A 15744-nucleotide genomic window follows, 5' to 3' on the forward strand; every position below is an offset into this window, starting at 1 on the left:
CACAAGATAAATGTTAAGGATATAAATCAGTCATAAATAAGACAATGTTTCTGGTTTTTCTGTATTCAAGCAACAAAATATGCCTTGAGTTGATGAACATTTTTAGTTGTCCCACATTATCAATCATATTTGATAAAGTGGGACAGCATGCTTTGGGTAATCTGGGAAAGTCATTTAACTTCTCTGAAGGAGGGAAATATACATTTGGGCACTTCCTGAAGTCAAAATAAAGATAACCTAAAGAGATGTAGCATATATGATCTGCAGTTGTCAGACAGGAGTTAATGGTAAATACAGTCTGTCCCTATCTGTTTAACCTGATTGTCTGGTTAGCTAACTAGCACATAATCAGTTAGCTCTCTAGGACAGAGATGATCCAAAAAGAACAGAAGAGTCTGTCCTGTGGTCAGCAGCCATTGGTTTGATCGATGATGATCAGCCCCAATAGAATGGAATGAATAAACTGTTATTGTTGTTTTTGCTTGCTGTTGATTTAATTTTTAAAAAATTTGTTTTATGTGATACACCTTTAATAGAATGTTTAGGTACCCCAGGTAGATTTAATGTTGTAATAAGTTATGTTTATATTGTGTAATAGGGTTGTCGAGTAAATGTGCTTGTGCACGTTTCACTGCAGGTAAAACAAACATACAAGGCAAATACTTTAACACAACCTCAGTGTGATTTTTGTACGTTGTGATAACTAAGGGTTGAACATCAGTGCAGCATTACACACCTGACTCCTCTTTGCTGCTTCTCCTCTCAGAACCAGGAAGAGCCGCCTCCACGTCCAGCTTCCCAAAACGAAGAGTGTAGCCATTCATCAGCTTTTTGGGTGATATGTTGACTGAGCCCCCAGAGGAGGATCGTTCCCGGTGGCCTTTCACCTGTGCTGCCTTGTTAGTCCTCTCCAGTGACTTTGATCGACGATCCGCGCGTCTCTCTGCGCTCCGTAACCCCCTCTGTAAGTAAAGCAAAGGTGTGCTGGGCCTGGAGTCATCGCCACTGAGCCAGCCTCGGCCACCCAACCGCCGCGCTAAGTGTTCTCTGGAGGAGATGCGGGTGTCGGGGCTGCTGCCTGCTGTCCCTGATCTCTCTCTGAGCCCAGGGCTGTGCTCGGGGCTTTCCTCCAGGATCGACTCAGAGCTGGACCCCAGGCTCATCGGGTTCTGCAAGGCCTCCATGTAGGATTTTCGGAAGAGTCTCCTGCTTTCAAAAGCTACAGAATCCCTCGGGAGGCGACGTCGAGGACTTGGGTTACTGAGGTCCGTGCTATAAGAGAGCATCTTGGACCCTTGCCCTCTCCCACCTGTGTCCTCACCCCGCTGTCCCATCCCACTCTCTTCAGTGGATCCTTCGATCTTAATGATGGGTGTAGCAGTGTCCGCTGCACTGATGCTGTGGCTGTCTCCGCTGGGGTCCGTGTGGTTTCTGCTTGGCGAGGTGGGCTCAGAGAAGATGGAGTCAGCTCCCTGAGAGTGCAGGGACTCTCTGGAGCTGCGGTGGCTGTCCAGAGTCCCCGTGGATCCGCTCGTGCTGCAGGTGCTGAGTTGGCCGCGGAAGCCCACCCTGCTGCAGCGTGCTTGCATGATGGCGTCCGAAGTGCTGCTGACGAACAGAGGGTTGACCACGTTCTTCCACGGCGTCCTGAACACAGAGGTGCCGGTGGTGAGCAGGCAGTTCTGTAGTGGGTGCAGGTTTCGGTCACGTGTCACATTCTGCAAGAACTCAGCTGTGAAGACGCTGCCATACATGCTCTCTGCGATGGGGATTTCTGCAATGGCCTGCCCACTGGCTGACAAACATTTTATCACGAGCTTGGCGGTCTTGCGGCCCAAAGGAACGATCTGCAGGTAGAAGTCTCCTTGCTTTAGTCGGACTTTGTGCAGAGGGGCGAGCTGCAGGACGACTTTCTCGTGGATGCAGAGCGGCCACCCCTCATGATAGAACAACAAGCCCCTGAACCTCACCTGAGAGAAAACAGAGAAGTCAGTCAGTAGCCGCTCTTCATAAAACATTATTATCATCTGTCTGTGTCACAGCTCGGATCTGGTGCGCCTTGCATGGTTTCAAGACATCTGCAAAACAGTGTCAGAACACATGTTTAATGGAGGGGTGAGATGTCACGGAACGCGCTGGATGAATCACTGTCAGCGCTTGTTCGACTTCAGAGGAAAACCTGTCTGATCAGGCCTGGTTTCGCAGCAACAACAACACAAACCTTCACAGTGACAGCATAAAAAAAGACCCTGGGAGGGAAACAAAGATACGCCGCTCAAGGGCTCACTTTTTTTCATCGCTTATGAAAGTCAAGGCCGAGGCTGAGGATGTGATCTTCCTCTGAAGCCTCTCGTATTGCCTGCGATACAAAGACTCTCATGCACAGCGGGCTGTTCTCAGGGGCTAGACTTAGCTGATACTATTGCTCCATGGCTATCGTCACAGTGAAATCACCACAGAGATGAATACAGAGGAATACAGTTTCAGTGCTTCGGTCATAGAGCCCCAACCCACAGCAATCAGAGCTTTTGAAAGCAGATATTGAGTTTCACTCTGGACACAAGCGTCCATGACAGACCACAGTTTCCCTCTGTGTCTCTTTTCAGAGAGCGATGGCGACTTTTCAACTTGTTTTTGGAACAATTGTCAACCCTGTCTCAGTCTGCTGCTTCCTCTTCCCACACAGCAGAGATATTCACACTCTGCAGCACTGTTCTCACATTCTTCTTTCACAAACATCTTGTCTTATCACTCTAGTTGTTTTTCTTTCAAGGTGAGTACTGTGCCTTGTTACTGTGCCTAGAAAAATACAAGTTAACTTTTCCTGATACAGTGAACATTGTCAGTTAGCAGCAGCTACATCTCCGACTGGGTTGTGCCTCAAACAAATCCCTGTGAACCGTTCTTGGATTCTACCATTTTAACCTCAGGTGCCATGTCAGGGATATCAACTACTCACGCAGGTTTCTTGTTGGATGATCTGCAGAATCCTCTTGGCAGGAAGCAAGAAGTCAATAAGGCAGCGGAGTCCGTCTCCACGGTACTGTCTCTCCACCACGCTGAAGAGCTGCCAGAGGACAGTGGCGGCCGTGGCAGTGAAGGGGCGGTACAGGGCCGACAAGGTGTTCTGGATACAGTTGTCCAAAGACTCAGCGTCCTGAAGAAAATGAGAGAAAATTCAGGATTTAAATATTTGTGCCGCAGTAAATGCTCAGAGCCACATAACGATTTTTCTCAAGATACAAGAAAACTACACAGCACAGGATAACTTGGACATGTGAGGCTAGACCTTAAAATAAACTAAGCTGGGGTGCACCTGACCAAACTCTACCAAACCAAATTTGTGTGTTTTTCCCCCTCTTCCTCATTTTGTCATAAAAGGAACAAATGAATAAAAGAATGATAATGGTGTGCCAACCATTTTAGTGCTTTTTACGATCTCCATGCCAAGGAGGTTTTGTTTGTTTGACATTTAGCAGGATTACGTAAGAACTACTGGATGAATTATCCCGGAACGTGGTGGGAGGATGCAGCATGGGTAAGGGAAGATTCTTGTTGCAGATCCACATCAGGGGGCGAATCCAGGATTTGTTTTTCACATTCTTTATCATTGCAAGATAGAGCGTTTTAGACATTTTCGTGGATTTCTCAGAAAACAATTGATGGATCTTGATGACAAAAATCAGGCGTATCTGAGTATGTACATGTTTATATTTGGTGCTATATAAAAATCTGGATTTTGGAGAAATACTAACTAATTTACAAGTTATGGCCATGTGGACATTATGCAGCCTCTCTTTTCTTCCTCTCTTTGTTTCAATTGAAGGTTTTCCAGATGTGTGAAATAGTCAAATGATCCAGATAAGTCACCATTTTTCTTAGTATTGACAGGATACACTTCCAAAACTATACAAATTACAAGCATCTGCTTACTTAAATTCAACTAGATATACATGCAACTGCATATTCACTATATTTATAAGGAATGATTCCACTTAGTCAGACAGTGAGGAAATTGAAACATGACAGGAAACATGACATGTCAGCCCTGATGGTCTTTCCATCAGTTAGAAGGGAAACACCTGGTAACAGTGACGTCACCGTCAGTGGACACAAACAGCCCCACTGGAAAGTCCAGGATGAACTCCACTCTGGCCAGAACGGTGCAACGCTACCCTCTAATAACAACCACGTCATTCTCTGACCCCTTCATGACTGGGGTGGGCCACAGTGGTCCAGATGACATGTTTTGATACTGTTAGCCACAACTTGTTACTAAATGAGTCGGGAAATTTGTGGTTACAGTGGTCGTGGTTGAGGTTTGACCTGTTCTTGTAGTTATGTTCGCAGTTCAGACTCCGACCTTCCTCTCAGCGGTGAGAGCCAAGGCCAAACATCCCTCCGCTATCTGTCCTTCCTCGAATGGAACACAACAGTGTTGGAGTCAGAGACATCTGACTCCAACGATAACCACGCTGATAGATAGGGTCCAACACTGTGACAACTGTGCACCACGCTGAGGGACGTGGGCGCTGAGGGTGCAGCTAACTTTTGATTTGAATGTGTGCGCTGCATTTGCATGACAATAAAAGTGTGTTAAAAAAAAAGAAAAAAAGAACAACGACTGGAAATGGAGAGATCGCCTGTGCTGTGGTGAAACTGAGCCTGGCAGACATCCCGTGTTTCACCCTTTAGAGGATCTGTCCTGTTGATCTAAGCAGCTCAGCGCCATCAATTAGAGGCGAGCGAGTACAGTTCAGTGCATTGGTACACATGCCACCGCTCCACTACAAGGCTCTCATTGTGCGCTCCGCCTCTCTAAGTGGTATGTGCCGTACAGTGTTGATGCCCTGAAACAAAACGCCCACCTCCATTAGCAGTCCGCCTGCTTTTAGAGACAAAAATGTCTCAGGGCATTAGTCACTGTTGCAGCCGGGAGGAGAAGAATAACATGGTGTTTTATTGGAGGAAAGCTAACAATGGGAGGAAAGCCCTCTTTACATAGTTAGGACAGACTAGCAAGATTCTCTTCAGGTTCCCAAGGCAGTGAAAACAGTGGCAGTGACAGAAGCAGGGTTCAGAAGGACAATTACTCAACATCAACTTGAGCTCAATCATAAATCAAACTCTATTGAACCTGTTGCACAGGAGTTGCAGCCCACGTAATCCAATGCTACAACATAAAGACAAAAAAACAGCACCTATATCGGAACAATAGTTTGCATGACACCCAACTCTTCATCGTCAGGATGCATTTTCATAAAGTGTCACCTGGGCAGCGGGAGGCATATCTGCATGTCTCAGCAGAGGGACTGAGCTGAGCTGCCAGGGCAGAGCTTCCCATCCGCTCTGAGCCGGGAGGAATGCAGTGTGTATGGTTGTTGTGTGTGTCTGGCCTCAGAACCTCAGCCAGGACCGGAGCAGGGTGGGAAGTCCCACCCTCTCCGATGCCAGGTCTTTGTGAGCGCGCTGCCTGCGTGATGGAGGGCCAGGGCGCTAATTAATGGCTTGGTGCTCCAGGTGGGACACTTTTGTCTGAGCTCTAGGTAAACCAGCTGCTCAAGAGGTGCACGGGGCGAGCAAGTGAGCTAAACGAGTGGGTTTGGGTGCTCTCTCCAAAATGAATCAGCATAAAAGCATGTGGAAGAGGGAGGGGGGAAACAGAGTTGGGGGAAAAAAAGGGGGAAGGGGTGCATCGCAGAGAAAGAAAGAGTGAGAGACAGTAAGAGAGTGAGCGCGAGGTGGTCACTGACACATTTAGCGGGTCAGGGACACAAAAGGCGCTGCCTACCAGGCCTCCAGTGGAGCATGAAGCCACCAGGGGAGTGTAACAGGAGAGCCCTGGAGCCTCGATACAGGCCGCCCACTAACCAACCTGCAAACAGCCTGAAAGGCAGCGGGATGACAAAGGCCACAGGTTGCTGAGACCTGCCCCTGCTGCCAGGTGCCAGGACGCCAACAAAGGAAGCTAGAGAGACCTCAGTAAAGTACCCGCAGTCTGATTCTGCTTTTGATCTGCACCAGTAGAAATCCTATCTTATGAGAGGAGGAGGAGAGGCAGAGGCAGATAAAAGATCTGCACACTGTACGAATAACTCCAAATAGATTTAACCGTAACGGTGTATATTATTTATAGAGACAGAGAGAGATAACCAAGTAAGGTCACCTAACAATGCCAGACAAAGATTCCTGTGCAATCAAAACATTCCTGTGTTTAATTCAATTTATTAGAAGTAATCAGTGGAGTTTGCGGATCCTTTGTCTGACTTCAGCTTCCACACAAGAGTCTAGGATGAGACACGTGCATTTCTTGAGATGCATTCCTACAAACTGAATTGTAACTTAACACACACACACACACACACACACACACACACACACACACACACACACACACACACACACACACACACACACACACACACACACTAGATCATAGATACATAACAACAGTTTTTCTTCCACTCGACAGCAGCAGAATATTAGAATGGCGTTGTAAAAAGTTACTTTAGTAAATGTTATCTCAGATGATAAACTTTAACCCTGACAATAATGGAAGTCAGGGGGTGACAAAGTAGCCCACCCACTCATGTACAGACAAAGGTTCCTATTTTTAATTTCCTATCATTTACCTTTGCATCCTTTGACCTGACTATAATGCAGCAACTAAGATACATACTTCTGCTAATCATCAGGCAACAGTATTTTTTCGTACATTCATTACAGAAAGGATGGAGGAGGTTATGTCCCCCCCCCGTGTCCCTTTGTTTTTTGTTTGGCTTGTTTGTTAGTTAGAATAATTATGCAAAACACTACTGGACAGCTTTCTACAGACCTTGGAAGGATGTGGTATGGGTCAGGCAAGAACCCATTCAATGTATGTGCTGATGAATCATTGATGAATCATTTTTCACTTTCTTCATTGAGATATGGGGCATTTTTTGATTTTTCCCAGATTTCCCAGGGAATGACTCCCTATGGATCTCGATGAAAAGTAATCATGGATATTTAGAGGACTGACATATCAGTGTGTGAAATTTGGTGCAGCTTAAAGTTATCGTAAAGATTTGATTTATGTCATCAGCAGGAAACTAATCACTTTGTACCTCAGGATGTAAACAACATTGACAGGATATTGTTCCTGAGCAGCCCTGACACACACAATCACACACACACACACACACACTACAGATAGATGCACTGCACACACACACCAATCACACATTTGATGGGGTCTCTGCAGAAAAGAAATCCAAACAAGAGGGTAAAAAGAGTGAATGGATGCCCTCAACCAATCAGAGCAGTGATGAGCAGCGACAGCAGAGACAAAGGAGACTAACAAAGTGTGTTGATACCTCCGCAGGGGTAAATATAGAAAGGATGCATTCCAAAACAAGAGGGGGGATGATAAAGAAACCTGACTTATCAGAGCGGATACAAACTCGTGCACTTCACTGACCCAAGCAATAATAAATTGTACGTCAATCTTGTTTTCACTGGTTTTCCCCAGATACCAGCTTGCTATTGATGATGATGGCACAATGAAAACACACATTATCTATGAGCTCTGTTCTTAAACTTCAATGTTTAGTTTTCAGCTTGACTGCACATTTGTCTTTAATCACTGTTGACCATCAGTATATTCCCTTGAGAAAATAAAGCCATGAAATTGTCGGAACTAAATGAAAATAAACGGGTGTGTGTGTGTGTGTGTGTATATGTTGACCAATAAAATAATCCTTAATCAGTGTACACATTGTCCTTCCTTGTCCTCACTTAATGCATGTGTATAAAAGCTGCCTGCAATGTTTTGGCTGCAGAAGTAAAAAATATCAGCTGTCTAGACGTGGAGGCATTAAAAACATCCATCCTCTGAATGGGCACAATAAGACACATTACACAGTCACTGAAGGTTCCCGAGAAGCCAGGTTTACAGCCAGCACAGAAGAAAAAGGAAAAACTGGGTTAAAAGGGAAAACACCACACACTGAGACAAACAAAAGACTTTCAAAGAAACCCCATTCAAGATATAATGGGGAGAAATTCAAAGCATATAATTCAAACTTGTACCTTTATACTCAGGTAGTTGTCACAACTCCGGGACTTGGCTCTGGAGTGCATTTTGCCCAGTGACAGCATTTAGAAACCCAGAGAGAAGAAATCCAAAACTTCAATAAATAAGTAAGTGTCATCAACTCCAAGCGCTATAATCCAGTGTATGATCCACGCAGTAAGTGCTGCTGTAAGTCATCGCTGTGCATATCAACAGGTCCCCCTCTCTCTCAGTGTGCTGTGGTGTTGGCAGCTGGAGCAGACTAAACTCCCGTCGGAGCGTGAGAGAGGCAGTGCGCTGACTTCCCCGTCACTCATCCTCCCTCCCTCTCTCCCTCCCTCCCTCCCTCAGTCCCTCTCTCTGGCATAACCTCCCCCGCCCTGTTGCTGCTGTGCTACTGAAGCCTCTTCCAGCTGGATAAATGCAAACTGCTGCAACTTCAGGCTCATCATTCAGAAAAAAACACACACACACACACACACACACACACACTACCTGACCTGCACACCCCCACCGCCCCGAGCCCCCAACACTCCACCCAGCAGGGGTCGGACTCTGACTAAATCCTCTCTGCCCCCCCTGACCCCTTGCACCCCTACCTCCACCGGCAGCTCCCCTCCACCCCCTCCTGCCACAATGGTCCCTCTTTGTCCCGGCAATACAAATGGACTAGGGTTTCAGCTTATTCTGCTGCTTTTCAAAAGGAAAAAGAAAGAAAGACATCAGCACAGGACTGGCGGCTCAGGTCGCTCGCCACAATGGCGTCCCCCCTTAAATATTGTCAGGGGAATATCCAAACCTGTCACTGGCACTTACAAACCACTGACATATGTGGGACATCCTCCTGTTTCAGAAGACAGATAGCACATCTTTAAAACACATCAAAACTGTAAATTGCTCTTTTCATTTGAGGACATCTTAGAATAAACTCAGTTGTGACATTCCTTGATGGTACATTTACTTAGTTACTATGCTTATATAAATTTAACATTAGACCCCGCCTCCTGCAGCAGCAGCAGCATCACTGCTGAAGAAACACCTGAGAATTATTTGGAAAAGGCCTCCACAACATTTTAAAAGTTGAAAAGTTCATGTGGTACTTTTACTCAAGAGCATTTTTGTTTACATGTGCTTTTACTGAAGGGAAATGTTTGAGTACTTCCTCCACCACTGGTGAGGCATCACACGAAAACACTCACTGAGACACAAAAACACAAGAAGAGGGGTGAGCGTGATTTCACCGCTGGAACGCAGCGTTTTCTGCGAGAAAGCAGGCTTTGTGTGAGAATGGGAAGATCACGTTAAGCTGGCTCCCGTAGACAGAGGAGGTAGTGAGGGCGGTTAATTAGGTTGGTTTATATTTAGAGAGAGGCACTGGACTCTTGTCAGGACGCCATTAGAGCCGCACATCACAATGATACAACAGAGACAAGAAGACACACTGTCACCGGCTGCAGTCACACAACACACAGTGGCTCGCACAACTCAAACGCACTGTAGTTAGCGATATGTTGACAGAAGGCACTGGGGGAGATACACACTTTGATGTCGCACATTTCTGGGCAGCACAAAGAAGCCGAGGCATTACTGTAAACTGAGAAGTGACAAGGTAAATCACTGACTGCGTGTGTCGTTATATACACAGTGGATCTAGATTTAGTCTTATGTATATATCTACTGTATAATCTGCTGTATAAACAGACACACACATACCACACATGTGCACAATGCAAATATACACTCCTCCTCCTCCTCCTCCTCCTCTCCCTGCAGCTCATGATGTTTGTGCAGGGGTTGACCCTATAATTTCTGCTGCCTTTTTCCACTAGGCTGGTTTCACTGTTGGTGAGGGCCGATTTTTTTCTCTCTTTTATGTCTCTTCCATCCCCCACATTTTTTTGTCTTCTTTTTTCCTTCCTTTTAATTCTTACTTATCAAATTGGGTTGAAATCGCTGCACATGAGAATCAGAGCGGGTCATGTTGGGGCACCGCAGTCAACAAAGATCCCAGGTCGGCACGCGTCCAAGATGCAGATGCGGCGGCCAAAGTGAGAGAGCCGGATGCCTGCTGTTTAGTCCTTCCTGTGTAAATTTGACCAGTGAAGTGCAGCCAGGACCCTCAAGGCCACATGGTGACTAGTTATATTTTTAAACTTTAAGAAGATGTTTTTTTAAGAATCGTGGGGTCACTTTATGTATTTAATTCCCAAGTTGATAGTAGAGAGATGACAGGAAATGAGGGGGAATGACAGGCAGCAGAGAAGCTCTCATACTGGGAACATTGTGGTTCGGCGGCTTAACCCCTTAACCGCTGGGGCAGCCGGATCTTGGACTAAATTTAACTTCTCTACAAAATCTTAAACTGTGCAAATCTGTGTGAGATTATCTAATTGTCTAATTAATAAAAAGCTTCCTTGTGTGAAACTTGTTTTCCCCTGTAGCCACAGCATTAATGCTCTGTCTACAGTTGTAGGTGTTTATAATAGGACTATTTTGTAAATCCACCAAATTAAAGACTTATCTCACATACTGTATACCACCATGCTCTAGTAATACATAGATAAAACATTGTTAACACCATATACAGAATGTCATCTTAAATAATGGAAATGAGGGATGGGACTATTTCTAGATCTATTTTATATAAGACAATATTTTAGAACATACACTCTCTTAAAGATGTTAACAAAGATTGACAATGTTTCAAATAGTGAACACAGACTCTCTCTAATTTGGCCTTATTAAGAAATGTAAACATTCCGTTCCTCTGTGGCCACTAGAGGTGACTTCAGTGTGTTTGTGGAGTTGATGATTTAGATCAGGAGCATAACCTGCTGCACTGAGATACACAGGAAACAGACAGATCAAGACAGAGGTGAAGCTCTGCACAGTACAACATCAGCACCATTTACAATAATATGTTTGTACAACTGCGAGAATGAAACCTTTCCTGTTGTTTTTCCACGAGTAACCACAAAGTTTAAAATAGCCTCATTTACGCAGGCTTCTGGTAAACAATATTTATGTGATGTGAAAAAACAGATAGGCCGGTCCCAGGGGTGGCACACGATCTGATAAATCTATCAAGGGAACAAATTAGTCAGATGACGGGAGAGCTGCAGTCTCATCATTTTTCAACGTCACATCTGACTACAGATGAAAAATATGAGGCAGATTTAGGAGGGGAGGTAGGACACAGTAGTTGTTTGGATAAAGATTTTTGGAGATTTGTATTTCGCAAACGCACACGCACACGCACACGCACACACACACGTTAAACCAAACTTAATCCAGGACACGAAGGAATGATCAGAGGAACTAATAATAATAAAAACGAAATACTTGTATAGCACTGATCTAAATAAGGTTACAAAGTGCTTCACAAAATCCATGGCAAATGAATGAACTCAAATAAAAGGTATTCAATTCAGTTCAATTTTAAATGCCATATTATAACATATTAAAGTCAAGACCTTATTATTTATAGAGAAACCCAACAGTTCCCACAATGAGCGAGCACTTTGGCGACTGGAGAGGAAAGAACTCCCTCATTAACTGGAAGGTACATCAACTGTACTTTGAAGCGCAGTCTCTGTTGTTATATAGATGGGTGGTCATTTGTGAGGAACTGAAACAAACACACACACACACACACACACACACACACACACACACACACACACACACACACACACACACACACACACACACACACACACACACACACACACACACACACACACACACACACACACACACACACACACACACACACCAAACTGAGGAATGTGACACCTTGGTACTAACCTCACTTCGTACCAACCTCACAGTGCCACACAGGCCACCCAGCAGCAGTTGTTATGAAAACTTTAAATTTCACCCCTTTACAACAGTTGCGGTAACACATTGTCTATAACCAAAGTATTGCCCAGTCATTTGAATATAAACACATCTTCCCAGCAACAAAATGTTTGCCAGATCCTTGTACATTAAAAAAAAAAAGAAGCAAATGTTGCAGGAGCATTACTTTGCTACAACTCAGGAAATCCATACTAACTAGGGCTGCAAGGTGCAATTATCTTGATCATCAATTAAAATGAATATTGAATATTTTTTTGACAAAGTGACATTTTCATATGAGCAATTTTATCTGACCAAAACCAGAAAACTCCAAAAAGACTCCATGTACTGTGATGTTAGACGAATAAAGGCAATTCTCAAATGTGAGAACTTGACACAATCAAATGTTTTGCTTGTAAAAATGCTGTTCCATGAGTTGCTGCTCAATTTTCTTTCAATCAACTACGTAATTACTTGCTTAACTGTTGCAGTATAGATCCTCACTCAACTTCACCATTTGAGATACGGAGGTCGTTGACTAACAAGCGTCTCCACCAACTCTCAGTGCGTTAGTGGGGACAATCCTAAAGGAAGGTAAGCATGAATCAGCATTACAGATACTTTATACTCACAGTTCAGTCTTGGATGTTATGGACAGGGAGGCTGAGTCCATGAAGAGGACAGAGTGAAGTGAGTCATCGCCCTCCGTCTGTCCACCTCACACGGACCTGAGAGTTCACATCACATCACCATCCGGACTCACACAGGCAGCCTGAGCCACTGCCCCCACTGCCCCCACTGCCCCTTCCCAAACAGTCCCAGCAGATAAAGACGGTCTGACCGGACCGTTCCTCCTCTCACAGACAGACTCTGCGGTGCTTCTGCACACGTCAGCCTCCGGGATTTTGATTGATTGCCTCGCAACACAAATGCGCACAGCTACACAAACCCGCTCATACTGTACCCAGCCCCCGAGTCTCCCACTGCCGCTGCACTTAGACTGAGAACTGACTCTGTATGGAGATATGCAAACGCTGCACTGACACGTTTCAAAAAGAGCAACGCATCTTAAATCAAATGTTCAGCACAGTCACACTCTTCCTCTGATGTCTTTGTCAGGAATGACATTTTACCCCCCGACTACATATGCAGGGTGGTGCAGCTGTTCCGACCAACAGCCCCTCGGTGTTCATGCTCTTTACTGCAGGGGAAGGCCCAGGAAGAGCGCGCCACCTGTCATAGCCCCCTAATGCACCTTAGCCCCCTGCCGTGTGGACGTCTCACTCCAACACAAAAGCCACTGTTTTCTCTGGGCACACGAGCACAGGTGGCTGGAGGAGGCAAGGTCGAGTTACAGCGCTGGCTCTCACAGCTCAGATCATCAAGGAGTCAGGGAGAGGACACGCTCAGTCTGACCAAGAACACATATTATACCACAGTATGAACAGTGATCGTTCAGTCAATACGATGTAAGACTTTGCAATAAAGGGTTTAGAAATAATGATTTTAATAAGTAATCCCTGTATAGTAATGGGGCTTTCTCCCCTTACAGTCTAAAGTAATCAAACTTGATCTGTGCTGCAGGGGAGAAGAAATAGGGCATGAAAACATATTGAACGCACTGATGCTGGATTTTAGTATTCCTGCACAGACATGCCTGGGTATCCATGCGCCCATAAATCAGTTTCGACAAGAACTTAAACTGTACATTGACTTCAAACAGAAGCCTGACTTAATATATGTCGTATGGAAATTTGACTCAACGACCCAACCCTGTGTTCAAATTTGAAAATCAGCACTCACCTCGCTCTGCTGTGCTGCTCTAGAGTCTCCAACAACACATGGAGGAGTCGCTGGCTCTCTGGGCTCTGAGGGGCTGACAGCTGTCTAACCAGAGGAGAGGACCGGCCCCTATAAGTCCTGCAGGAACCTGACATGTTCCATCAAACACACTGCTTTGTTGACTGGGGGAGAATCACAATATTAAGGCTAGCCAGGCAGAAAGTATCCCAGCCCCCCCAGGCATCCCAATTCCTCGGCGGGGCGTTACCCAGTCGTTTTATCTGCACCCATCTCCCTCCAGAGTGTGTGTGTGTGTGTGTGTGTGTGTGTGTGTGTGAGCACTGTGAGGGGAAACCAAGAGCAGCGCAACTCAACTGACCTGTCATGTCAACTCAGTCTAGACAACTGCACTTTACCTGAGCTTTCTGATTCCTGATTGTGCTATTAATGAGTGCAAAGGTTTTGGTTGAATGCTACTAATTTTCTAAAATTCAAAAATGTCCTGCTAATTAAAATGACTCTAATCATCGGTAGCCTTCTATTCTTCAGTCAGAGCTAAAAACAAAGGATTAAAGATAAATGTGGCCATAAAGACATCAAGCGCAGCTCACATATTGATCTAGGGACAATGCAGGGGCTGTTGGAGTGCAAACTGCCTCTAGTAGCACTGATGGCCCCAGATGTCAGCCTGCATTGTTATATGGATTACTCCAGCCACTCGGCAAACACCTCCAGGTGTGCATTCCACACCAGGAAGGGGAAAAGGTGGGAGCCACTCCTCTGAATCAATAAAGGAGTTAAAAAAAAACCGCAAACTTTTCTCTCTCTCATGAACTGAGCGTGCCCAAGCAGAGGGAGACACTGCTGGAGTGAATCAAGAGAAACTTGCGTGCTCTTAAAGAAAACAACAAGAACAGCGTAATGTGCTCACCTTTACAGAGGCGGAGTCAGCACACGAGCAGCGAGCGGCAGTTTATGTGGTCTAAGGAGAAGGCAAGTGCGACGGGAGGCTAATCTCTGGTCTGAGCTGTACACCTGGTCTCCTCCGGGTCTTTAATCTTTGGAGGAAGGAGCAGAAATTAGAGGCCCCTCAGTCTCCCATGTCCCTCACTTTGCACTGAACTACCCTGGGCGTATAAACATTCACCGCAAATGAATCACAGGCGGTCACAGCTGGAGCATTGTGACGCAAGGCGGGCTGAAGAGTTCGGGCGGATTACGGTATAGACAGCGCGAAATGATATACAGCATTAGTGCCTGTCTGACATCATGATTCACGAGGGCGAGAGGATGAATAGAAGTAAACATGTCTGCTACCTCTCTGATATTTATTCTTTTTGCCGCAGGAAGACAACTCCTGTAGATACAATTATTTAATGGTACAATTCTTTTTCAGATCATAAAACCAAACACTGGGTGGTAACAGCTCCTATACCTGAGGTGCAATTTTCTTTTTTCATATCCCTGTGAACTGAACACCGTTGGGTTCTTTGGCACCTAGTCTTTAGCAATTGTCATTTTTCGAAAATATATGAAATAAAGGAAATAAGCTGTGTTTATGAGTGAAAATAGCTGTGACTCTTCTTTACTAACAGGCAGTTTGACTGACTAACAGCTTGTTGATTTCTTTCCAAAAAAAAAAAATCAAAGAACATACCACAGCCTCATTTCCAGTAAACCTATGGACCTGAGACACACTGATAAACATCACGGAACTCATTACAGACTCTACGCACTGTCCCTGCACCTCATAATTTGAACGAAAAAAATGCATAACTAAGTATAGAGAGAGAGAGAGAGAGAGAGAGAGAGAGAGAGAGAGAGAGAGAGAGAGAGAGAGAGAGAGAGAGAGAGAGAGAAGGAGGGAGAGAAAGGGGGAGAGAACGATAGGGAGGGCGAGGTGTTTCCTGTTTCCATAGCTCTAATTATACCCGTCTCTGGAGGATAGGGCCTATCAGGAAGAGGAACTCCTCAATGGCAAAATGCAGAGTTTCTGAAACTTCCTATATACGTAGGTTTCTGTTTTTTGTTGAGTGGTGGAAGAAAAGTAAAAGTGGTGATGCAACAAT

At 45.2% G+C, this 15744-nt stretch overlaps 1 protein-coding gene across 3 annotated transcripts in view; it reads right to left on the reverse strand.

Moving 5' to 3' along the window:
- The window catches only part of zgc:158766 (uncharacterized protein LOC100009641 homolog), a 24524-nt gene extending 16223 nt beyond the window's left edge, over positions 1 to 8301 (reverse strand). For all 3 annotated transcript variants that reach the window (XM_035164330.2, XM_035164331.2, XM_035164329.2), the window contains exons 1-3: positions 8071 to 8301; positions 2960 to 3157; positions 737 to 1970 (exon numbers count right to left, since the gene is read on the reverse strand). In XM_035164330.2, the coding sequence (XP_035020221.2) occupies positions 737 to 1970; positions 2960 to 3157; positions 8071 to 8139 (1501 nt within the window). In that variant the 5' untranslated portion in view covers positions 8140 to 8301. The remainder of the gene's footprint in view (positions 1 to 736; positions 1971 to 2959; positions 3158 to 8070) is intronic.
- Between the last annotated feature and the right edge of the window lie 7443 nt (positions 8302 to 15744).

This window comes from Hippoglossus stenolepis, chromosome 8 (assembly GCF_022539355.2).
Source record: "Hippoglossus stenolepis isolate QCI-W04-F060 chromosome 8, HSTE1.2, whole genome shotgun sequence".
Taxonomy (NCBI): domain Eukaryota; kingdom Metazoa; phylum Chordata; class Actinopteri; order Pleuronectiformes; family Pleuronectidae; genus Hippoglossus; species Hippoglossus stenolepis.